The sequence below is a fragment of the Cnephaeus nilssonii genome (genome assembly GCF_951640355.1).
Source record: "Cnephaeus nilssonii genome assembly, chromosome: 20".
Taxonomy (NCBI): domain Eukaryota; kingdom Metazoa; phylum Chordata; class Mammalia; order Chiroptera; family Vespertilionidae; genus Cnephaeus; species Cnephaeus nilssonii.
Genome location: NC_137091.1, coordinates 45,644,532 through 45,667,950, shown reverse-complemented (window position 1 = coordinate 45,667,950; position 23,419 = coordinate 45,644,532). Strand labels below are relative to the sequence as shown.

General features: G+C 53.4%; 1 protein-coding gene across 1 annotated transcript in view; it reads left to right on the top strand.

Moving 5' to 3' along the window:
- Positions 1 to 23,419, top strand: part of LOC307116131 (uncharacterized protein) — a 57,073-nt gene that overhangs the window by 16,267 nt on the left and 17,387 nt on the right. Inside the window, exons 9-11 of the mRNA XM_079799807.1 lie at positions 1,760 to 2,186; positions 3,590 to 3,846; positions 4,234 to 4,367. Of these exons, the coding sequence (XP_079655933.1) occupies positions 1,760 to 2,186; positions 3,590 to 3,846; positions 4,234 to 4,367 (818 nt within the window). The remainder of the gene's footprint in view (positions 1 to 1,759; positions 2,187 to 3,589; positions 3,847 to 4,233; positions 4,368 to 23,419) is intronic.

Below are 23,419 nucleotides of genomic sequence, written 5' to 3'. Positions count from 1 at the left end.
CAGGTGACTGCGTGTTTGTGCGGGGCTGTGTGTGCGCCAGTGCAGCTCAGTGTGGGGTTGCTCTCCCTCTGAGACAGTGGCTGTGTGAAGGCGGATGGTGCCCGGTGTGCCACGGCACCAACATGCCTGTGTGCATGGTCTGCACATGCGTGCGTATGAGGTATGCAGGCGTGTCACTGAGACACGTGGGTGTGAGAGCAGGTAAGGCCTCCCCCAGTGTGTGCGTCTGGGCAGTGTGCACCACGAGGCAGCGGTGTGTGCAGCTGTCCCTGGGAGGCAATGCGTGTGCGCTTGTCTGTGACAGCTGTTGTGTGCGTGTTTCCTGGGGTGTGTGCGTGTTTCCTGGGGTGTGTGCGTGTTTCCTGGAGGGGTGCGTGTTTCCTGGAGTGTGTGCATGTTTCCTGAGGGTGTGTGCATGTTCCTGAGGGTGTGTGCGTGTTTCCTGGAGTGTGTGCATGTTTCCTGAGGGTGTGTGCATGTTTCCTGGGGTGTGTGCGTGTTTCCTGGGGTGTGTGCGTGTTTCCTGGAGTGTGTGCGTGTTTCCTGGAGTGTGTGCATGTTCCTGAGGGTGTGTGCATGTTTCCTGGGGTGTGTGCGTGTTTCCTGAGGGTGTGTGCGTGTTTCCTGAGGGTGTGTGCATGTTTCCTGGGGTGTGTGCGTGTTTCCTGGGGTGTGTGCGTGTTTCCTGGAGTGTGTGCGTGTTTCCTGGAGTGTGTGCATGTTCCTGAGGGGGTGTGCGTGTTTCCTGGGGTGTGTGCGTGTTTCCTGGGGTGTGTGCGTGTTTCCTGGAGTGTGTGCGTGTTTCCTGAGGGTGTGTGCATGTTCCTGAGGGGGTGTGCGTGTTTCCTCGGGTGTGTGCGTGTTTCCTGGGGTGTGTGCATGAAGCTTCTCTGCTCTGGGTCGTCAGCAAGAGCATGAACTGAACAAGCTATGGCGGCTGGTGATGGAGTGGGGTGTCGTGTCTGGGGGTTTGTGGGGGGAGGAGCATTCAGGAGGCGCCTTGTGTGGGAGAACCAGCTCTGCTCTCCCCTCCGCGGGGCTCCCCAGGCTGAGTTCTGCTGGGCCCACCTGTGCGCCCTGACCCTGACCCTGTCCTCAGCCACACCTCCGTGCAGGCCACACCCACAGTCAGGGCCCTGGGCGGTGCCCACCCCTCAGCCTCTAGGACTCCCCCGCTGCACCTCCGCCCTCAATTCCTAGAGCCCAGCCCCGCCTCCGCTCCCCAACGCCCGGCTCTTTGCAGTCTGACTGCCCAGGTGCCCCTGGCCTTGGCCCCACCCAGCTCGGTTCCAAGCCCCCCCCACACCCAGACTCCGCCGCCTCCCGCCCTGACCCCCTTCCCTGAGGCCTGGCCACACTCCACGAAACCAGGCCCCACCCCTAAAGCCCCAGCCACAGGCCCCACCCCCTGAGCACCGAGGCTCCACCCCCTGACCCTTGGACCCAACCCCTGAGGTTGTCCAGTTTTACCCTCCCCGTCCCACCCACTAACCTCTGACCACTCCTAGGGATCTCGAGATCTCGCCCAAGTCCACTCTCACCACCTGAGCCTGGACCCTGCCCTTGAACTCTAAGCCTTGCTCCCTCCCCGCGGCTCACTGATCTCCGAGCTCCACCTCTAGACCCCTGGCCCCGCCCCTAGACTCCTGGTCCCGCTCCCCCCGACGGGAGCGCCCTTCAGAAATCCCACCTGACCTCCTCCACCCTCTGAGTCCCAGCTCCACCTCCGAGCCCCTTCCCTCCTGTTTCCTGCGCCCAGAGCCTGTTCTTGCAAATGATGGTGCAGCCTGCAGCAACGCCCCTGCCTCCGGGGCATCTGGGAGCACCCGGGACCTCCCAGCCGGGACCAGAGAGGGCACCCGGGACCTCCCAGCCGGGACCAGAGAGGGCACCCGGGACCTCCCAGCCGGGACCAGAGAGGGCACCCGGGACCTCCCAGCCGGGACCAGAGAGGGCACCAGGGACCTCCCAGCCGGGACCAGAGAGGGCACCAGGGACCTCCCAGCCGGGACCAGAGAGGGCACCCGGGAGAACGAGAGCAGCGACCGCATCATCAACGGGACGGAATGCAAGGCGCATGCCCAGCCGTGGCAGGCCGCGCTGCTGCTGAAACCCAACCAGCTCTACTGCGGGGCGGTGCTGGTGGCCCCGCAGTGGCTGCTCACGGCCGCCCACTGCCACAAGAAGTGAGTGGGGGCCCTCACCCAGCAGGGCTGGAGGGTGGGGGGACGGGGAGGCGGCCTGGAGGCCAAGGGCTGGGGGAGATGGGTTGGGGCTGAGGGAGCAAGAGGAGGTAGAGTTGGGGATGGGATTAAGGATGGAGTTGGAGCCCTACTTAGGTTGGCTCAGTGGGTAGAGCCTCGGCCTCCAGGACTGAAGGGTCCCAGGTTCGATTCCCGTCAGGGGCACATGCCCAGGTTGCAGGCTCCATCCCCAGCGGGGGGCGTGCAGGAGGCAGCTGATCAATGATTCTCCTCATCATTGATGTTTCTATCTCTCTCTCCCTCTCCCTTCCTCTCAGAAATCAATAAAAAAAAATAATATTTTTTTAAAAAATAAATATATTTTTATTGATATGGCCCCTACTGGGGATTGAAACTGCAACCCGGGCATGTACCCTAACCGGGAATCGAACCGTGACCTCCTGGTTTATAGGTCGACACTCAACCACTGATCCTCGCCATCCGGGCATCAATAAATACATATATATGCACTGAATGGCCAGATTATTATGATCTCTGAACGCATAATAATCTGGCCACTCAGTATATATATATTAGAGGCCCGGTGCATGAATTTGTGCATGGGTGGGGTCCGGCCAGCCTGGCCAGCGGGAGGGGACATGGGTGGTTGGCCGGCCTGCCTGCTGGTCAAACTCCTGGTCGAGGGGACAATTTGCATATTAACCTTTTATTATATAGGATAGGATATACACTGAGTGGCCAGGTTATTATGCATTCAGAGATCATAATAATCTAGGCCACTCAGTGTGTGTATATATATATCAAGGATGGAGTTGGGGGAAAGAGTGGGGTGGGACAGGGTTACGTTGGGGAGAGGGTTGTGGGTGGGGATGGAGTGAGGGATGGGTTGGATTTGGAGGTAGGAATGCACAGGTTGATGGTTTGGGGTGGGTAAGGCATTAGGGATGGGGTTAGAGTTGGGCTTGAGGTTGGGAATGGGATGGGCATGTATCTGCTGATGGTTTGGGATGGGCACGGCATTGTGGTCGGCTCTAGAGTCGGAATGGGTGGCTATAGGGACGGCGTTGGATAAAGTTGATATTGGGAATAGATGCGGGATTAGAGTTACGGGTGGGGTTGGAGATGGTTGGCTTGGAGGTTGGGGATGGTTAGGTTTGGGGTTGGGGATGCATATGTTGGTGGCTTCTGTGTGGGGAAAGGATTCAGGTGGGAGTTGGGGATGGGGTGGGGATGAGTTGGGGCTGGGGTGGGGATAGGCATGGGGTTGGAGATAAAGATGGTGTTGGGCTGGTGGATTGGGGTTGGGACCAGGTTTGCGGCTGCAGTTGGCCTTGGATACGGGGCTAGGGATCGGGGTTGGTGGTGATCTGCACCATCTTCCTCAGAATTTTCAAAATCCGTCTCGGCCACCACTCCCTGTCACCGGTATATGAACAAGGGCAGCAGCTGTTCCGAGGGGTCAAATCCATCCCCCACCCTGGCTTCACCCGCCCTGGCCACACCAATGACCTGATGCTCATCAAACTGAACCGGAAAATCATGGAGACGCCGAACGTCAAGCCTATCAACATCTCCTCCCACTGTCCAGCCGTTGGCACCAGCTGCTTGGTGTCCGGCTGGGGGACAACCAGCAGCCCCCAAGGTGAGTGTCCAGGTCCGTGTGTGTGTGTGTGTGTGTGTGTGTGTGTGTGTGTGTGTTACTCTTCATCTGAGTATACGCTCTTCATGGGTGAGAGAGAGAGGAAAGGAGAGGGAGAGAGAGAGAGAGAGAACATTGATTGGTTGCCTCAACCGGGGGTGGGGAGCGAACCTGCAACCCAGGCACATGCCCTTTGACCTGGAACCCAGCCCATGACCCTTCGGTGCACAGGTTGTCGCTCCATCCACTGAGCCACACCAGCCAGGGCTCCAGGTCCCTCCTAATGCTCACGCATGCCTGCCTTCTCCCTGTCTCTGTCTGAGCACTCTGCCCCTCCCCGACTCTCCCCACCACTCACGGAGGTCCCACCCTGCACGTCTCTGCTCGCAGTGAACTTCCCCAAGGCCCTCCAGTGCCTGAACATCACAGTGCTGAATCACGAGAGGTGCAAGCAGGCCTACCCGAACCAGATAGACAACACCATGTTCTGTGCCGGCGACGAAGCAGGCAGAGACTCCTGCCAGGTAAGGCCTGAGACGACCGTGCGCTCGGCAGGTTCACGCTGAGTGCCGCCTGTGGAACCCGGGACCTGGCTCAGCGCTGAGAATCCAGCCACGGCCAAACCCGCCAGGACCCCGGTTCTCACAGTGCTCATGCTGTGGACAGCGCTGTCCATCTATATATATAAAAGGCTAATCGGTTAAGTGTCCGACTGTCCGGCCGGTCGCTATGATGTGCACTGACCACCAGGGGGCAGACGCTCAGCGCAGGGGCTGCCGAGCTGCAGTGACTTGGCAGCGGCGGTTCTTGGCTGACGCACCCTGAAACCAGAGAGGAGGGAGCCCGATTCCTCGCGGGTCCGCACGATTCCACCTTCGGCCGTGGGTTATGTTGTTGCTGGGGCACTGTCGGCCCTAAATCTGGTTTACTGCACACTTGTGTTTGCATTCCACATCCTGTATGACAGCAACTCTGCAGAGTGCCCTCTTGTACTCCAGGACCCCTCAGGGGATGTCGGAGAGCTGGTTTCGACCCGATCCCCACCGGCCAGGCCGGGGGACCCCACCTGCCGGAGGGACCCCGCTCACTCTGAATACTCCGGGGAGGGAGCGGGAGGTTGGCTCCAGGGCGTGTCCGGCCCATCTCGCCCAGTCCCACCCCACCGGCCACCTTCTAATTAATTTCCTTTCAATGTGCACTAATCTGTGCACAGGGTCACTAATAGGAATATAATAGTGTGAGGCATGCCTGTAATTTTTTAAGTTTTCCAGTAGCAACATTATTAAATATATTTTTATTGATTTCAGAGAGGAAGGGAAAGGGGAAGGGAGAGATAGAAACATCGATGATGAGAGAGAATCATTGATTGGCTGCCTCCTGCATGCCCCCTACTGGGGATCGAACCCACAACCTGGGCATGTGCCCTTGACTGGAATCGAACCGGGGACCCTTCAGTCCGAAGGCTGACGCTCTTGCCACTGAGCCAAACCAGCCAGGGCTGGCAACATTTTTTTAAAGTAAAAAAAATTAGGTGAAATTAACTATCTTAATAATATGTTATATTTAACCCAATGTGTCTTAATTAATTTCACAATCTATATACATAAAAGCCTAAGCGACTGTCTGACCGTTCAACCAGTAGCTATACACGTACTGACCACCAGGGGGCAGACAGCGCACAGGCATGGAAACATGCAACAGACTGATGAATCTCAGAGGGAAGGGGGAGGGAGGAGAATGTGAAGAGATTAACCAAAGATCTTACATGCATACTAGAGGCCCAGTGCATGGATCTGATGTTTCTCTCTTTCCTTCTCCCATCCTCTCTCTCTAAAAAAAAGTCAGTAAAAATCTTTTTTTAAAAGAATGTTTAATATATAAGATTGATACCAAAGTTGTTGAAAGGGCTAGAGGAGCAAAAAGGTTTTTTTAAAATGGCCAAGAAGCTGCATAAATAGAGTCATTTCAGAGGCTGGTAAGGGCTATGCAGAAAATAAAACATCGTTCTATGATAGCAAGTGATGGGGGGCAGCATCCACAATGGTGCTTGGGAGGGCCTCCTGGAAGAGGTGACATAAGAGCAGGGACTGAATGACACAAAGGAGCCAGCCTTGCGAAGGTTAAAGGGCAAGGAAAGCATGTGCAAAGGTCCTGAGGCAGAGAGGAGTTGAGCTGATTCAAAGAACAGAAAGAAGTCAGTGTGTTTGGGGACAGTGTCTGGGGGAGTAATGGGGACCAGTAGGAGTTGAGGCTGGAGAGAGGGATGGGGGTCAGTGTTCAACAATATTTCTTGATCCCCAACACAGAGTTTCTCTGTGTTCTCATGGAAGCTACATCTATTGAGGATGATAGAAATTAAAAGTAAACACCAATCAGGATCCTTGCCCTGTACGCGGGCCCCAAGGGTTCTAGTGGGATGTACATTATCAAGCTCTTAACCGCCCCCTTTCCCCCAAATTTTACAAACCTCACCATTGCAGCAGCTTCCCAGGTCTCCCCATTTCAGTTCTGTTCCCACTTAACCGTAGACGCACGCACCTCTGGAGAGAGGGGTGGGGGTGTGGGTTATCGGAAGAAAACACATCTAGTTTGAATGCCAGCCTTTTAAACCGTTTAGCCTGGTACCTTGTGTTTCGTTGTTTTGTTTGGGGGAGGGGTGGGGGTTGTATGGTTTGGTTTGGGTTGGTTTGGTTTGGTTGTTTTGTTGGGGTTTTTGCAGACTACAAGTTGGTTTTTCATACCAGTGTGTGGGCTTGGCCACTAAAAGCAGGAAATAATAACAACAATATTAACATGAGTAATATAATAACGAGAGCGGCTAATTGCTGAAGTGGTTCGCTTAGTCAGCCGATTAGCTTCACTTAAGGGTTGTTATTATTGGCTCTCCTTAACAGACCAGGAGCCTCGGCTCAGCGCACTTAACCCACAGCCTCTCCAAAGAAACCCTCCAGGGATAGTAAACCGAAAATCATGAGACAAATGAAGCCACAAGAGAGCTGAAATGTAGAGGTCTGGGGAGCGAAGGTCTTTTGCCTTGAAATGGTGTCTGCTGGTAGGGAAAGAGGCCAGGCCTTAGGCTTTTTTTTCACCGACGCCAGGCTCTTTGGAGTCATTCATAATTCGTAAAGACATAAATAAGAAAAGGCAGTAAAGAGTGGCGAGTACTATTATAGGGGGGTAATTACAGGGAAGCTACAGAGAATCCAGCCTCAGCAACCCAGATGAGTCCGTGGGGGCAGTTCTGTCCGCAAAAGAAGTCCCAACCCTCAAGAAAGGTTTAAAGAGTTTATTTGAGCCAGACCCCAGAGCAAAATCTCAAAAGACTGAGACCATGGTCCAGGGGATGGCAGGCTAGCGGTTTATTTTATTACTAGAGGCCCTTGGCCTGCGGGGATCGAGCTGAAACCGGCTCTCCGACATCCCCCAAGGGGTCCCGGATTGCGAGAGGACACAGGCTAGGCTGAGGGACCCCCACCCGTGCACGATCAGGGCCAGGGAGGGACCGCGGGAGGGCTCCAGGGTGTGTCCGGCCCGTCTCACCCAGTCCTGATCCGCCGGACCCCAGCAGCAAGCTAACCTACCAGTTGGAGCATCTGCCCCCTGGTGATCAGCGCACGTCATAACAACTGGTCGAACGGTCGGAGGGACAATTAGCATATTAGGCTTTTATATAGAGAGATCAGCATCAATGCAGCAGCGGTAAGGAAGGTTGCATGATACCCATGGGTGGTGGGTGAAGGAGGTGGGAGAAAACGGGGGGTTGGTTACTTTCCGTTGCTGAGCTCATCAGACTCACCAGGGAGCCCCCTTTTCATTCACAGTTTTTAACGGAGGGAGGGGAGGGGTAATTCTGCACCCCCCAGGGGATATATGGCAATGCCTGGAGATACTTTTGATTGTGAGGGGGCTGGGGGGAAGAGAAAGGAGGGAAACTGCTGGTATCTAGTGGGTAGAGGCCAAGGAGGCTGCTGAACCTCTTTTTTTTTTTTTCTTTTTTTTCTTTTTTTTTAATGGATGGTCACACTTTTAAGGTACTTCCTCCGGTCAAACCTCCCATATTTTTTATTTTTAAATATATTTTATTGATTTTTTTTACAGAGAGGAAGGAAGAGGGGTAGAGAGCTAGAAACATCGATGAGAGAGAAACATCGATCAGCTGCCTCCTGCACACCCCCTACTGGGGATGTGCCCGCCACCAAGGTACCTGCCCTTGACCGGAATCGAACCTGGGACCCTTCAGTCCGCAGGCCGATGCTCTATCCACTGAGCCGAACCGGCTAGGGCTGCTGAACCTCTTACAACACACAGGACAGCCTCCCCCTGCGAGGAATTGCCCGGCCCCAGTGTCCACGGGTTGAGACTGTCTCCCAAGGACTGAGATCTGCCTCTCGGCCAAAGTGAGGAGGTCTCAGGACGAGCAGAATTGCCGTCGGGGGAGGGTGAAGAGCGAGGGAGGGAGAGAAAGGAGTGTCCAGTTGGAGAAACATGGCACTCCGCAGCTGGAGGAGAGCGTGAGAGAAACAGCGAGAGATGCCTGGGAGAGACAGACAGTGGAGGGGTGGGGTCAGGTCGGGACGGACGGAGGGAGGGAGGGAGGGAGGGACGAAAGATGGGTGTCGGGTGGACTGTTAACATCCTCCCTCTCCGTCTCTCTCTGTCTTTATCCGTGTCCCTTCGTCTGCCTACGCTTCCCATCTCTGTGTGTCTCTCTGGATGCCCCGCCCATCTTCGCCTGTGTCTCCCTCTCTCCACCTCCCCACGTCTCTGCTTCTCTCTGCGCCCCCCTTTTCTCCCCGCAGGGTGATTCCGGGGGCCCCGTGGTCTGCAACGGCACCCTGCAGGGCCTGGTGTCCTGGGGGGACTTCCCCTGCGCTCAGCCCGACAAGCCCGGGGTCTACACCAACCTCTGCATGTTCACCAAGTGGATCCAGGACACCATCCGGACCAACTCATGAGTCCTCCCAGGCCCCCTGCACATCCTCTCGCCGGTGCAGGGACCTGACACTCCTTCCAGACCCCCACTCCTTCCCCGAGGATGTTGAGGATGTGACCTCCAGCCCCCCGAGTTTCCAGGGCCTCCCTTCCCCGACAGGGGACTGATCCCATCTCTGCAGCTGGCTCCCGGGGGCCTGTCCTACAAAGGCCAGAAATAAAGCGTCCAAGGAGAAGTGGACTCTGTGTGTGGTCTTCTCTCCCCCCACCCACCCCCCGGCACTCCCTGGACCCCGGGCAGGGCAGCCCCTCCCTGCTACGGGGCTGGCTCTGGGGGGGTATTTCCCAGGCAAGACCCAGGTCCTCTCCAGCTGCTTCCCATGTTCTTCCCAATATTGAGCGAGTGTCTGACTGTCGGGTGCCAGGAACTGCCCCAGGGGCTGGGAACATCTCAACGGGCAAAACACAGAAAAAATTCCTGCCCCTTGGAGCTCACGCTCCAGGCAGAGAAGACAGAGCATAAGGAGACGGGCAAACACATTTGGTACGATTGTGAATGTGTAAATGACCTGAATCAAATGAGAATGGGGCACGAGGAAAGAGAGGGAGGCTGGGGGAAGGGGGCTGTTTATATTAGACGAGAGGCCCGGTGCACGAGATTCGTGCACTGGGTGGGGGCAGGGTCCCTCAGCCTGGCCTGCGCCCTCTCGCAGTCTGGGACACCTTGGGCTCCCACCACCACCACTGGGCTCGCCAGCCGTGAGCCCAGCTTCTGGCTGAGCGGTGCTCCCCTGTGGGAGTGCACTGACCACCAGGGGGCAGCTCCTGCATTTGAGCGTCTGCCCCCTGGTGGTCAGTGCGCATCATAGCGACCGGTGGTTCCCCTGTTCGGTCGATTTGCATATTAGCCTTTTATTCTATAGGATGGTCATGTCCTAATACGTGACCATGTAGGGCAAAGGGACTTTGCGGGTGTGATTGTTAAGGGTCTTGAGATAGAAGTATTGTCCTGGGTTATCTGGGTGGGACCATGGTAATTCCCGGGATCCTCAAAGAGGGAGTGGGGTCAGAATGAGAGATGCGATGATGCTAAGAGCTGGTTTGGATGAAGGCAGAGCCGGGGCCTGGGAGTGCAGGCGGCAATGGACTCCCCCCCCCCCCCCGCCCCGCCTCCGCCCCACCAGCCTCCCAGGACCCCGGCTGCCTCCCAAAGTCTTGACTGTAGCTCATCCAGGCCCGTTTGGGACGTCTGACCTGGAGAGCTGAACGAGAATAAACGTGTGTTGTTTGAAGCCCCTAACCATGTGGTCATTTGTCACAGCAGCCCTGGGGCACGAGTGGGTGGCATTTGCACTGAGACCTGCAGGGTGACACGTGACGACCCCCATGGTTAACCGGGGGGCCTGGGGTTCCAGGCCGAGAGGAGGACAAGGGCAAAGGGTCAGAGGTGAGGACAGGCGGGGCGTGTCCCTGTTGACGTCGAACACAGAGACCAGCCTGAACGAGCAAAACCAGGTTAGCTGTGTTCTGCGTGAAGAACTAGAAATGTGTTTGTCTAGATCCGTGGTCGGCAAACTGCGGCTCGCGAGCCACATGCGGCTCTTTGGCCCCTTGAGTGTGGCTCTTCCACAAAATACCACGGCCTGGGCGAGTCTACTTGGAAGAAGTGGCGTTAGAAGAAGTTTAAGTTTAAAAAATTTGGCTCTCAAAAGAAATTTCAATCGCTGTACTGTTGATATTTGGCTCTGTGGACTAATGAGTTTGCCGATCACTGGTCTAGATAGATTTATAGGAATATAACACATTTACATAAATAAAGTCACACAGCATCCCTGGCCAGGTGGCTCAGTTGGTTGGAGCATCATCCCACACACCCAAAAGGTTGCGGGTTCGATTCCCATGGTCAGGGCACGTACCTAGGCTGTGGGTTTGATCCCCAGTTGGGGCATGTACGGGAGGCAGCTGATGGGTGTTTCTCTCTCACATCGATGTTTCTGTCTCTCTCTTTCAAAAATCTATAAAACATAACCTCAGGTGAGGATTTAAATAAAATAAAAAATCACACAGCATTTGTTTTTTGTTCAATATTCTATTTGTGTGGTTCCTCCAGATTTTTGTCGATAGTTGTAAAACATCTCACCTCATCACTATTGTGTAAATGTACTCCAATTGACTTAACAATTCTTATTGTGAATTTAGCCCGTGTGAAGGTAATGTGTTGGTGTATACTGTTTGCTAAAATTACTATGAAGAGTGTGGGAGACGGCCTGGCCGGCGTGGCTCAGTGGTTGAGCGTCGACCTACGAACCAGGAGTTCAGAGTTCGATTCCCAGTCAGGGCATGTGTCCAGGTTGCCGGCTCGATCCCCAGTGTGGGGCATGCAGGAGGCAGCCGATCCATAATTCTCTCTCATCATCGATGTTTGTATCTCTCTCTCCTTCTTCCTTCCTCTCTGAAATCAACAAAAATAAAATAAAATAAGAAGAGAGTGGGGGACGAATGCATTAGGTACTCTTGTAAAATTGTAAGTGGGGAGAAGCAGTGAGCTTGACTCTCTGCTTCGTCTCTGTGCTTCCTGGTGGCAGAGCCCAGATGCACGGGGGTCAGCTTTAGGCGGAAGGGCGAGCGGAATATCGGGAGGGAGGCGTGTGAGCCAGGAGGCCGAGGTGGGTGGACGAGTCCAACGCAGCCACGGGGCAAGTTGGGCAAAATTGAGTTGCAGTTGTCATTCTGTCCCCCATGCATTACCTTCTGAGGCCAACTGCTCCTCCAGGGGGCCGTGACCCAGATAAAGACACACACACACACACACACACACACACACACACACACACGGGCTGCCACGTGATCTGGTTCCCAGCAGTAAGCTGTAAGCTGGAACCTAGTGGCTGGGTTTTCCTGGGAAGTTTTTGTTTTGCTGAGAAAAGGGAGGGCCTACGCTTGGACCTCCCCCTTCTTCTCACCGGGAATGTGGGTGCCCGGATGTGGGCCAGGCATCTTGTATCCTAAAGACAACAGCCACAGGATAGAGATGGGACCACACAGGCCCGACCCGGGGTGGCTCAGTGGATAGAGCGTCGGCCTGCAGACCAAGGGGTCCCGGGTTTGATTCCAGGGCTTGGTTCCAGTCAAGGGCACGTACCTCGGTTTCAGGCTCCTCCCCGTCTCTGTCACATGGATATTTCCCTGTCTTTCCCTCTCTTCCACTCTCTCTAAAAATCAATGGGAAAAAAAATATCCTCAGGTGAGGATTAACAACAACAACAAAAAAGGTATCCTATATAACAAAAGTCTAATATGCTAAGTGTCTGCCGTTCAACCAATCAAAGTGTAATATGCTAATGATATGCTAAGGCCACTCAACTGCTTGCTATGACGTACACTGACCACCAGATGGCAGACACTCTAACTGGTAGGTTAGCTTGCTGCTGGGGTCTGGCTGATTGGGACTGACTGAGATGGGCCGGACACGCCCTGGAGCCCTCCCACAGTCCCTCCCCGCTGGCCAACCTCCTGCGTCCCTCCCCAGCACCAATCATGCACCAGTGGGGTCCCTCGGCCTGGCCTGCGCCCTCTTGCAATCCGGGACCCCTTGTTGGAGAGCCGGTTTCGGCCTGATCCCGCAGGCCAGGCCGAGGCCTCTAGTGCTGAAGAATGTTTATGTGCTGCCCAGGTGAGTGTGCTGCCTCCAGTTCTGAGGAAGGATCTGGCACTATTTCATCAACTTAAATGATGACTCACACCCTGTGACTCAGCAGTCTGCCGGCTCCACATCCCAAGGAACGTCTTCCACACCCACAAGGAAACACGCTGGAGGATGTGCCGGGCCGTGTGCTTCGTGGAGGCAGGGAGCTGGTAGCTGGCAGCCCTCCCGCTGGGTCCCGCGGGGACTGCTGGGTAAGTGTGTGGGCGTCACCGTGGGGTTAGGTGCAGTGGGGCAGCTGCATGATCAGAGCAACGTGGATGGGTCTTCAACACACAGCACTGTGTGGAAAGAGACTTAGCCCTGGCCGGTGTGGCTCAGTGGATAGAGCATCAGCCTGCGGACTGAAGGGTCCCAGGTTCGGTTCCGCTCAAGGGCACATGCCCTTGTTGCAGGCTCTGTCCCCAGTAGGGGGCGTGCAGGAGGCAGGCGAACAATGAGGTTTCTATCTCTCTCCCCCTCTTCCTTCCTCTCTGAATAGAATCAATAAAAATATATTTTTTTTAAAAAGAAAATAGACTTAGAATACGAGATATATAATCTAATGCCGATTAAAATTACAGGCCCATAAGAACCACAGTACACATTTTGTGAGGCTGAGGGAGGGTTTGAAGAAGGAGGGAGGGAGGGAGGGAGGGAGGGAGGGAGGGAGGGAGGGAGGGAGGGAGGGAGGAGAAAAAGCTTCTACACAAATAGTAATGACAATGATGCATTTGATGTTCAGCCTTTGCACCTAAGTCTAAAGGGAGTGAAAACTAAGCGTGTTGGCCTGGCCAGTGTGGCTTGGGTGGTTGGAGCGTCCTCCCGTGCCCCAGAAGGTCGTGGGTCCTATGTCAGAGCACATAGCTGGGTTTCGGTTCTACCCCTAGTCGGTGCATGCAGGAGGCAACCAATCGATGTATCTCTCACATCTGGCTCTCTCTCTCTCTCTCTCCCTTCCTCCCTCTCTAAAATCAATACAAAATAAATTTTTTAAAAAGCCATAAGATTGTAAAATTGTCAAGCCGCACTTTGCAAGGACTGTGTCCTGGGGCTGGGCCCCCATGCAGGGTTAGGGGTTAGGGAAGGTGTGTGTGTGTGTGTGTGTGTGTGTGTGTGTGTGTGTGTGTGTGTTGAGCCTTGCCGACCCCTGTGGCCACCTCCTGACACTATTTTATATCCCTGACTTATTAAATGCACACTTCATCTAAACCAGCTGTGGCGGATTCTCGCTTGATTTCCAACCCCACTCCCCAACCCCCTCCCCGAGCCCTGAAATGCACAGAATCGGCTCCGACCCGAGAGAGGCCGCGGCTAAGGGTGATGAGTGTGAGTGTCGTGCCTGGGGTGTGACTCAGAAAACTGGGTGTCCTCCACCCAGTGTCCTCGCGGCTGGGGTGGTGGGCCCCAGCCAGAAACCCGGGTCAGGGAGTGGCCCGGTTTTGTGCGCGGGCGTGTTTCCCACGTGCATTCCACACGCCAGATAAGTATCTAATTGTGGGCTGCGGGGAGGCGGGCTCTGGGTCGCCTTTTATTAGCAATCACGATGATAATGAGGACAGCCACCGTGACTGAGCGCCAGACACCTCACACAGCCATCCCCCAGGCCCCCAGCCCTCAACCAGGAGGCTCTGAGCCGGTCGGGAGGCTGGGGGGCAGCGAGGTGGGGTGGATTTGGCTCCATTTCTGCATGAAGGCTGGCACAGGGCAGAGCCAGAATGTGAACCCAGAGAGTAGAAGTCCTGCCGGGCCGGCGTGGCTCAGTGGTTGAGCGGCGGACTATGAACCAGGTCACAGTTCGATTCCCGGTCAGGGCACATGCCCAGGTTGTGGGCTCCATCCCCAGTGGGGGGCAAGCAAGAGGCAGCCCATCAATGATTCTCTCTCATCATTAATGTCTCTCTCTCTTTCTCTCTCTCTCTCTCCCTCCCTAACTCTCTGAAATAAATTTAAAAAATACTTTTTTAAAAGAGAGAGAGAGAGAGTAGGAATCCTGCCCGGCCAGTGTTGCTCAGTGGTTGAGCATTGTCCCATGCACCAATAGGTCACGGGTTCGATTCCGGGTCAGGGCACATGCCCAGGTTGTGGGCTCGATCCCCGATGGGGGCTGAGCAGGAGGTAGCTGACCAATGATTCCCTCTCATTGATGGTTTTATTTCTCTCCCTTCCTCTCTCTCTAAAAATCAATAAAACCATATTTTTTAAAACATGAGTAGGAGTCTGAGGCTACGCCGGATACCACAATGCACTGGAGCCAGCAGAAATGCACGGGGACCCAGAGCGAAGGGAGAGAGGGCAGTGGGAGTTGGAGGGAGGGAGGGAGGACAGGGAGGGGGGATGGAGGAGGGAAGAGAGAGACTGAGAGCATTAAAGAAAGAGAGACTAGCCGAAACCGGTTTGGCTCAGTGGATAGAGTGTCGGCCTGCGGACTGAAGGGTCCCAGGTTCGATTCCGGTCAAGGCCATGTACCTTGGTTGCGGGCACATCCCCAGTAGGGGGTGTGCAGGAGGCAGCTGATCCATGTTTCTCTCTCATCTATGTTTCTAACTCTATCCCTCTCCCTTCCTCTCTGTAAAAAATCAATAAAATACATTTTTTTAAAAAAGAAGAAGAAAGAAGGAGAGACTAGGAGTGATTTGAAGGCAGACTCGGATTTAAAAGGAGGGACACAGAGAGAGCTTGCCCTTTTGGGAGGCTTTAAAAAGAGGGAGCGAGTCGGGCCGCGTGGCTCTGTGGCTAAGCATCAACCTGTGAACCGGGAGGTCATGGTTCGATTCCTGGTTAGGACACATGCCCGGGTCTGGGCTGGATCCCCAGTGGGGGGCGTGCAGGAGGCAGCCGATCGATGATTCTCTCTCATGATTGATGTTTCTCTCTGCAATCAATAAAAAAAAATTAAGATACTTAATTTTTAAGGATTTGTATTATTTTTTAAAATATATTTTTATTGATTTCAGAGAGGAAGGAAGAGGGAGAGAGAGATAGAAACATCAATGATGAGAGAGAATCATTGATGGGCTGCCTCCTGCATGCCCCACAACCCGGGTACATGCCCTTGACCGGAATCAAACCTGGGACCCTTCAGTCCACAGGCCGATGCTCTATCCACTGAGCCAAACCGGCTAAGGCAAGATACTTATTTTTTTAAAAAATAGAAAGAGTGAGAGATACTGAAACAGAACCATAAAAAAGCTTCTGATGAAGGGCTTGGGAAGATGGAGAGAGGGAGAGAGAGAGATCCTGTGGTGAGAGTTGTAAGGGGGGCAGTCCAGGATGAAGAAGGGTGCTTAACCTCACTCTCCCCTCCCTTCAGAGCCTCGCCTCTCCCCAGCCCCCCACCCGGAGGCTCCAGCCCGGGACCCACCTTGGGAACTTGTTAAAAGTGACACTCTCGGCTCCTCCTCAGACCCACTGAGTCAGGAGATGCATTTTAACAAGAGACGCCTGTGGTTCGTGTGCACTTTCTGTGTGTGTGTGTGTGTGTGTGTGTGTGTGTGGTGTGTGTGTGTGGTGTGTGTGTGTGGTGTGTGTGTGTGTGTGTGATGTGTGTGTGTGTGGTGTGTGTGTGTGGGGGTGTGTGTGTGTGGTGTGTGTGTGTGTGTGTGGTGTGTGTGGTGTGTGTGTGTGTGGTGTGTGTGTGTGTGGTGTGTGTGGTGTGTGTGTGTGTGTGTGAGATCGTGTGCACCTCGGGCAGAAGCAATGTTAAAAGCCGGGCGCTGCCCTGACTGGTTTGGCTCAGTGGATAGAGCGTCCGCCTGTGGACTGAGAGGTCCCAGGTTTGATTCCGGTCAAGGGCATGTACCTTGGTTGCAGGCATATCCCCAGTAGGAGGTGTGCAGGAGGCAGCTGGTAGATGTTTCTCTCTCATTGATGTTTCTAACTCTCTATCCCTCTCCTTCCTCTCTGTAAAAAATCAATAAAATATATTAAAAAAAAAAAAAAAAAAAAAAAAAAAGCCGGGCGCTGAAACCCCAGCATTTGCTCTCCGGCGCCCCCGTGCGGCCCGGGGAAGAACTGCCCTGGGAAAGCCGTGGGCGTGGCGTGCCCGCGGGGAGTGGCCCAGCCGGGCTCCCAGGCTCACTTGGGGCGAGTTCCTGGACCTCGCCGCCCGTGGAAAGGCAATTCCACCTCACGCACAGCACCTGCCCCCGGGTTGGTGCTGAGAGACGTCCTACCACCTTCAGGAGGACCCTGGGCATAATGTAGGGGGCGGGTTGTGTCCCCCAAAAAGGTATGTTGAGGTCCTAACCCCGGGACCTCAGAATGTGACCTTATTTGGAAATAGGGTCCTTGCAGAATCAGGTACAAAGAGGTCGCACGGGAGTAGGGTGGGGCCTGAATCCGATACGACTGGTGCCTTTGTAAGAAGAGGAAGACTGCCTGGCCGGTGTGCTCAGTTGGTGGAGCGTCGTCCTGTACACACACACACACACACACACACACACACACACAGTTGTGGGTTCAATTCCCGGTCCGGGCACATGCCCAGAGTTGCAGAGTCAATAGCCAGGAGACAGTGATCGATGTTTCTCTCTCACATTGATGCCTCTCTCTCTCCCTCCCTTCCTCTCTCTCTGAAAACCAATGAAAATATATTCTCGGGTGAGGAATAAATACTAATAATAAGATGGGTGGAAGGATAAAGCAAGTGTCCTGTATAATAAAAGCCTAATATGCAAATCGACCAAAGGGTGGAACGATCGGTGGAATGACCGGTCACTGTGATGCACACTGACCACCAGGGGGCAGATGCTCCATGCAGGAGCTACCCCCAGCCCGCAGAGCCCAGGCCAGCCAAGGCGGGTGCCAGCGGGGGGGGGGGGGGGGGGGGCAATTCCCTGCCAGTTGCCCCACAGATCGGCCCTGATCGCCAGCCAGGCCTAGGGACTCCCCCCGTGCATGAGTTTCATGCACTGGGCCTCTAGTAGCAAAACAGTAATGGTGGGATCGACGTAGTGGCTATAGGGGTGCTCGCTCTGTATTTCTTTGAACTCGGCCAGGTGTTTGCAGATGTTCGTGGTGAAGGGAGGGAACTCAGGCCTGTGTCTGGCTGAGTCGCAGTGGCCAAGTTCCCCATCTTTATGCCACCAGCTTAACCCACGCTGCTCTCCTCTTTCCCCTGGACGTTCGTTCATTCATTCATTCATTCATTCATTCCACAAATACTTAGTGAGCCCCTACGAAGAGCCACATCCCGGCTGAGGTTTCCAGCATCAAACAAGTCACAGAACGTCTGTTCTCCTGCAGCCATTTTCCTCCCTAGAGGAGGAAGACAATAAACGCGCCCAGTGCCTGCTTCATCATCTCCCAGGGCGGGTGCGCTCTCTGGTGATGGAGGGGACGAGGACAGGGAGTGGCTGGGAGCGGTTTTATTTTCCATCGGCTGGTCGGGAGCCGCCTCTCCGGGGAGGTAGCTCCGATCACAGACCTGAAGCGAGAGAGTCAGGGAGGTGATGGCGAGGAGGGCATCCAGGATGCCGCAGGCGCGCTGGACCCCTGCAGACGCTCTCTGCTTCCCCCACCCCCCACCCCCCCACCTCACCCCCACCCCTGGTTTCCCTGCTCCGCCCTCCCTTCTCTCCCCTGCGAGCAGGAGGGCGAGCACAGGCAGCCGGAAGGAAGAGCCTGTGTTCTGAGGACCGCCGCAGGGGGAGATGGGCTGAGAAGGGCTCGCAGTGGGGTTGGGAGGTGAGGACGGAAAAAGCTGGGGTTGCTGCCCTCCATAGTGAGAAGAAACCCAGGACCTTGGACCCCCTCACCATCCTCATCAAAATGCTTCGTGCCCGGCCGGCGTGGCTCAGTGGTTGAGCATCGACCTATAAACCGGGAGGTCACGGTTCGATTCCTGGTCAGGGTACCTGCCCGGGTGGTGGGCTCAATCCCCAGCAGGGGGCGTGCAGGAGGCAGCCGATCCATGACTCCCTCTCATTATTGATGTTTCTCTCTCTCTCCCTCTCCCTTCCTCTCTGAAATCAATAAATATATACATATACAGTATATTTTTTTTAAAAAAATGCCTTCATTAACTCTTGTTGGGAGCTTTACACCTAGCAGCTGTGGGGATCCCAGTAAAGGGAGGACTGGGGGGCGGAGGGACAGGGTGGTGGGTAGAGGTGAGCGGGGCCTGAGTCCCCAGCCCAGGAGGGGAGGAGGGTGTGGGGCAATGCCTTGCCCTGAGTCTGTGCAATCCGGGTGGGGCACGTTATTCTCAGAAATGCTTTCATGACGTTTAAGTCCACTAGTCAGTTTAGAGGAGGGAGTGGCAGGGGCGGCTACTTGCTGGACGGGAGGCCGCTCACTGTCCAGGCTAGAATTTGGTCTCTGACCATGTCGCTGAAGGTGGGGGGGGGGGGGGGTTTATGTATTTTTATTGATTACAGAGAGGAAGGGAGAGGGAGAGAGAGAGAAACATCAATGGTGAGAGAGAATCATTGATTGGCTACCTCCTGCACGCCCCCTACTGGGGATTGAGCCCGCAACCCAGGCATGTGCCCTTGACTGGAATCGAACCCAGGACCCTTCAGTCTGCAGGCCGAGGCTCTATCCACTGAGCCAAACCAGCCAGGGTGAAGGTGGGTTTTCCAATGCACGCTCACACACTCACGCATAGACACATGCTCAAACACGGCCCATAGGACTCACATACACACTCTAACAACATGCTCACACAGACACACACACACAGGCTCACGTATATTCTCACACTCCTGCAGGTCTCGTACGTCCTCAGATCACACACTAACCTGGCAGGGGTGAGGAGGACAGGGGTAGCTAGGGCCGTGGTCGGCAAACTGCGGCTCGCGAGCCACATGCAGCTCTTTGGCCCCTTGAGTGTGGCTCTTCCACAAAATACCACGGCCTGGGCGAGTCTATTTTGAAGAAGTGGCGTTAGAAGAAGTTTAAGTTTAAAAAAATTTGGCTCTCAAAAGAAATTTCAATCGTTGTACTGTTGATATTTGGCTCTGTTGACGAATGAGTTTGCCGACCGCTAATCTAGGGGAACTGTGAGAGGGGGCTGAGGCTGGGACCCTGCGTATCACCTAAGTCAGGAAGGGAGGAGAGACATCATCGGGTGGCATTTGGCGCCAGCATTGATGTTTCTCTATCTCCCCCCTTTTCCTCTCTCTAAAATCAATATTTTTAAGTTTCAAGTTTTAACAAATAATAAGTTTAAAAAATAAACAATAGGCCAGTGTTGGCATTTTTGTGTGCGCGCTGGGAGGAGGCAAAGGAACAGACAGCTGGGCCTACAGCCTTCAAAAGCCAAGGCGTGGGGTCCTCGTCTTGACGTCTTGATGTTCCTATCTATTGGGTGTGATGTCTGTGAAACGGCAAGAATAACAGTACTGCCTTGGGGGGCGGGGGGGCTGTCTCAAGGATAATCCTATATAATAAAAGGCTAATATGCAAATCAATCGAACGGTAGAATGACCAGTTCCTATGACATGCACTGACCACCAGGGGGCAGACGCTTAACACAGGAGCTGCCCCCTGGTGATCAGTGCATCCCTCAGCCAGAAGCCTGGATCACGGCTGGCTTGCGTGATCCCACCTCCCCTGCCGCACTAAGGACCCCTTGGGGGATATCCATTGGGAGCGGGCCTAAGCCGGCAGGCGGACATCCCCCGAGGGGTCCCGGACTGCAAAAGGGTGCAGGCTGGGCCGAGGGATGCCCCTCTCCCCCAGTGCATGAACGTCGTGCACCGGGCCTCTAGTGAAATCTAACATCCAATGGGGCTCTGTGTTTGGACTTGGATTTCAGAAAACCACTCTCCCCAAACACCAGTCCCGGGCCTTCGGCAAAGAAGAGTGAAACTGTGCGACTTCACAGGGAGCCCTTTGTGCTGAGTGTTTGCAGCGTTTTGAAACAATGCACCTTAAGACGTCAGCCAGAGAAAGCTTCGGGCTGTGACCTATCTCCTGTCTCAGCTGATAACAATTAAGAGAGTCACCGGCCAGTTTTCACACTTAGTCATTGTTTCACGCCTTATGCAATGGACTGAAGGGTGTTTCACCAACTGTGTCAACAGCTCGAGCATCAGGGCGCCTTTTTCTTAACATTTTACTTTTTTTAAAATTTTCTTTATTGATTAAGGTGTTCCATATGTGTCCTTATTCCCCCATTACCCCCCCCCAACTCCCCCACTCATGCTCTTACCCCCCTGTTGTCTGTGTCCATTGGTCAGGCTTACATGCATGCATACAAGTCCTTCGGTTGATCTTCTCCCTTACCCCCGCCCTCCCCTACCTTCCCTCTGAGGTTTGACAGTCTGATCGATGTTTCTCTGTCTCTGGATCTGCTTTAATTGTGGTAAAAATACAGTAGGTCCTGGGGTTACGTCGGAGATCCGTTCCTACGGCGAGAGGTAACACGATTTTCCCAGTACGTCAGAACCCACCTACATAAGCACCTCCCTCGCTCACATGGAGCTCATACACACCAGTAATGAAGTGAAACCGTAAAAAAAAAAAATGTAAAAGAAAGAACAATTCCTGACCTTTACTTGTGGTAAATAAATAATAAAAAACATAAAGCACATGTGTACATACGTCGAAATGACGGGACTTTTTTTTTTTTTTATAAATACAGTAAAGGGGAGATGGCGACGTAACCACGAAACAACGTAACCCAAGGACTGCCTGTACATACACTGAGTGGCCAGATTAGTATGATCTCTGAACGCATAATAATCTGGCCACTCAGTATATGTATGTGTGTGTGTGTATATATATATATATTAGAGGCCCGGTGCATGAATTTGTGCATGGGTGGGGTCCAGCCAGCCTGGCCAGGGGGAGGGGACATGGACGGTTGGCTGGCCTGCCTGCTGGTAGAACTCTTGGTCGAGGGGACAATTTGCATATTAGCCTTCTATTCTATAGGATATACACTGAGTGGCCAGACTGTTATGCATTCAGAGACCATAATAATCTGGCCACTCAGTGTATGTCCTATATAATAAAAGCATAGGATGCAAATTGTCCCCTCGACTGGGAGTTCGACCAGGGGTCAGGGCCGGCCAGGGGAAGGGAGGGAGGCCCTGGCCAGCAGCCAGGAGGCGTGAGGGACCCTGCCAGGGCACAATTTCGTGCACCGGGCCTCTGGTATATGTGTGTGTGTGTGTGTGTGTAATAAACATTACCTTCTATCCATTTGGAAATGTGCAGTTCCGTGGTGTTAAGTACGTTTACACTGTTGTGCGACGGAACCCCAGAACTTTCTCATCTTGTTCTTGTGAAATATGAAATCCCCATCCCCCTCCCCCAGCCCCGGGCAACCGTCATTCTAACTTCCCATCCCTATGAATTTCACTATGTTTTTGGTTTGTTTTATTGATTTTATAGAGAGAAAGGGGGAGAAAGAGAGATGGTGGGGGTGGTGTTTCTCTCTCGATGTTTCTAACTCCATCCCTCTCCCTTCCTCTCTGTAAAAAAATCAATAAAATATATAAAAAAATAAAAATAAAAAATAAACCTTATTTCAGATTAATTTGAATTGGCTCATTAAAATAAGTGACTATTCAAGAAAACTTAATTGTTCTGGGCAGGAAACTGTTCTTAAAGTATTAACTAAATTTTTTTTTTATTGATGGTTCATCTCATAGTAAAATTGCTTCACATGCAATGAATCCAAAGCAGTCATATTTCTGTGCAAAAAAATTAAAAGTTATCAAGACTGCATTATAAAATTTCCAAAAGCCTCCTAATATTTAAATTTAAAAAAGGGAGGATAGAAAAAAAATAAAATAAGATCATTCACCTGCGTTCATAGTATTGAAACGGCGCCAGTTTTCCAGTGTTGGGCCCGTACGGGGCTGTGAACGATACTATCACTGGGGGAAACGGGGTGAGGGCTGTCTGAGCAACTTCTTGTGAGTCCGGAACTAGTTCAAAATAAAAAGTTATAATAAATTTCAAAAAAACAAAAAAAGTGCCCTGGCCAGTTTGGCTCAGTGGGTAGAGTGCCAGCCCGCTGACTCCAGGGTCCTCGCTTGCAGGCCCCTTCCCCGGCCCTGGTTGGGGTGCGTGCGAAAGGCAACCAACCCATGTGTCCCTCTCTCGTCGATGTTTCTCTCTCTCTCTGCCTCTCCCCCTCCCTTCCACTCCCTCTAAAAATCAATTGGAAAAAGATTCTCAGTGAGTAAATATACAACATATTTTTCATTCGATCGTATTTGCTCTATTTTCAGTGTTCTTTTTTTGGCCAGCTCTAATCACCTCAAAACGAGTAACAAGTCCCCTGGCGGGGTTTGGGGTTGGGGGGTTGGGGAGCTTCCCACGGAGTTCTCCCGGAGTGAAAGACTTCCCAGAAGCAAGCTTTGCAGCCGTCAACAGCCTGATGAATCATCCGTCATGTTCACGCCAACCATTGTTTTATAACGTGTGTCATTATCTAAGCGGTGTTTCACTCACCTGGGAACGAGCCAGCATTGCAGGCCTCCGATGCTTAAAACAGGAGAGAGGATTTTAGAGAGCTGTATGCATGCATATAAGCCTGACCAATGGACACAGACAACAGGGGGTGAGGGCATGAGTGGGGGGGTTAGGGGGTAATGGGGGAATAAGGACACATATGTAACACCGTAATCAATAAAGAAATTTTTTTTAAAAAATAAAAGGATTTTAGAGAGTTAACCGAGTGTTCTGAAGCCCAGCAGACGCGTTGCTTTGCAAGGAGCCCGGCCTGGCGGCTGGCGGCGGGGGAGGCGAAGACTGCCTCTTGGCAGCTGCTTTTTTTTTTTTTTTTTTTTTTTAATATATTTTATTGATTTTTTTACAGAGAGGAAGGGAGAGAGATAGTCAGAAACATCGATCAGCTGCCTCCTGCACACCCCCCACTGGGGATGTGCCCGCAACCAAGGTACATGCCCTTGACTGGAATCGAACCTGGGACCCTCCAGTCCGCAGGCTGACGCTCTATCCACTGAGCCAAACCGGTTTTGGCGGCAGCTGCTTTTTATG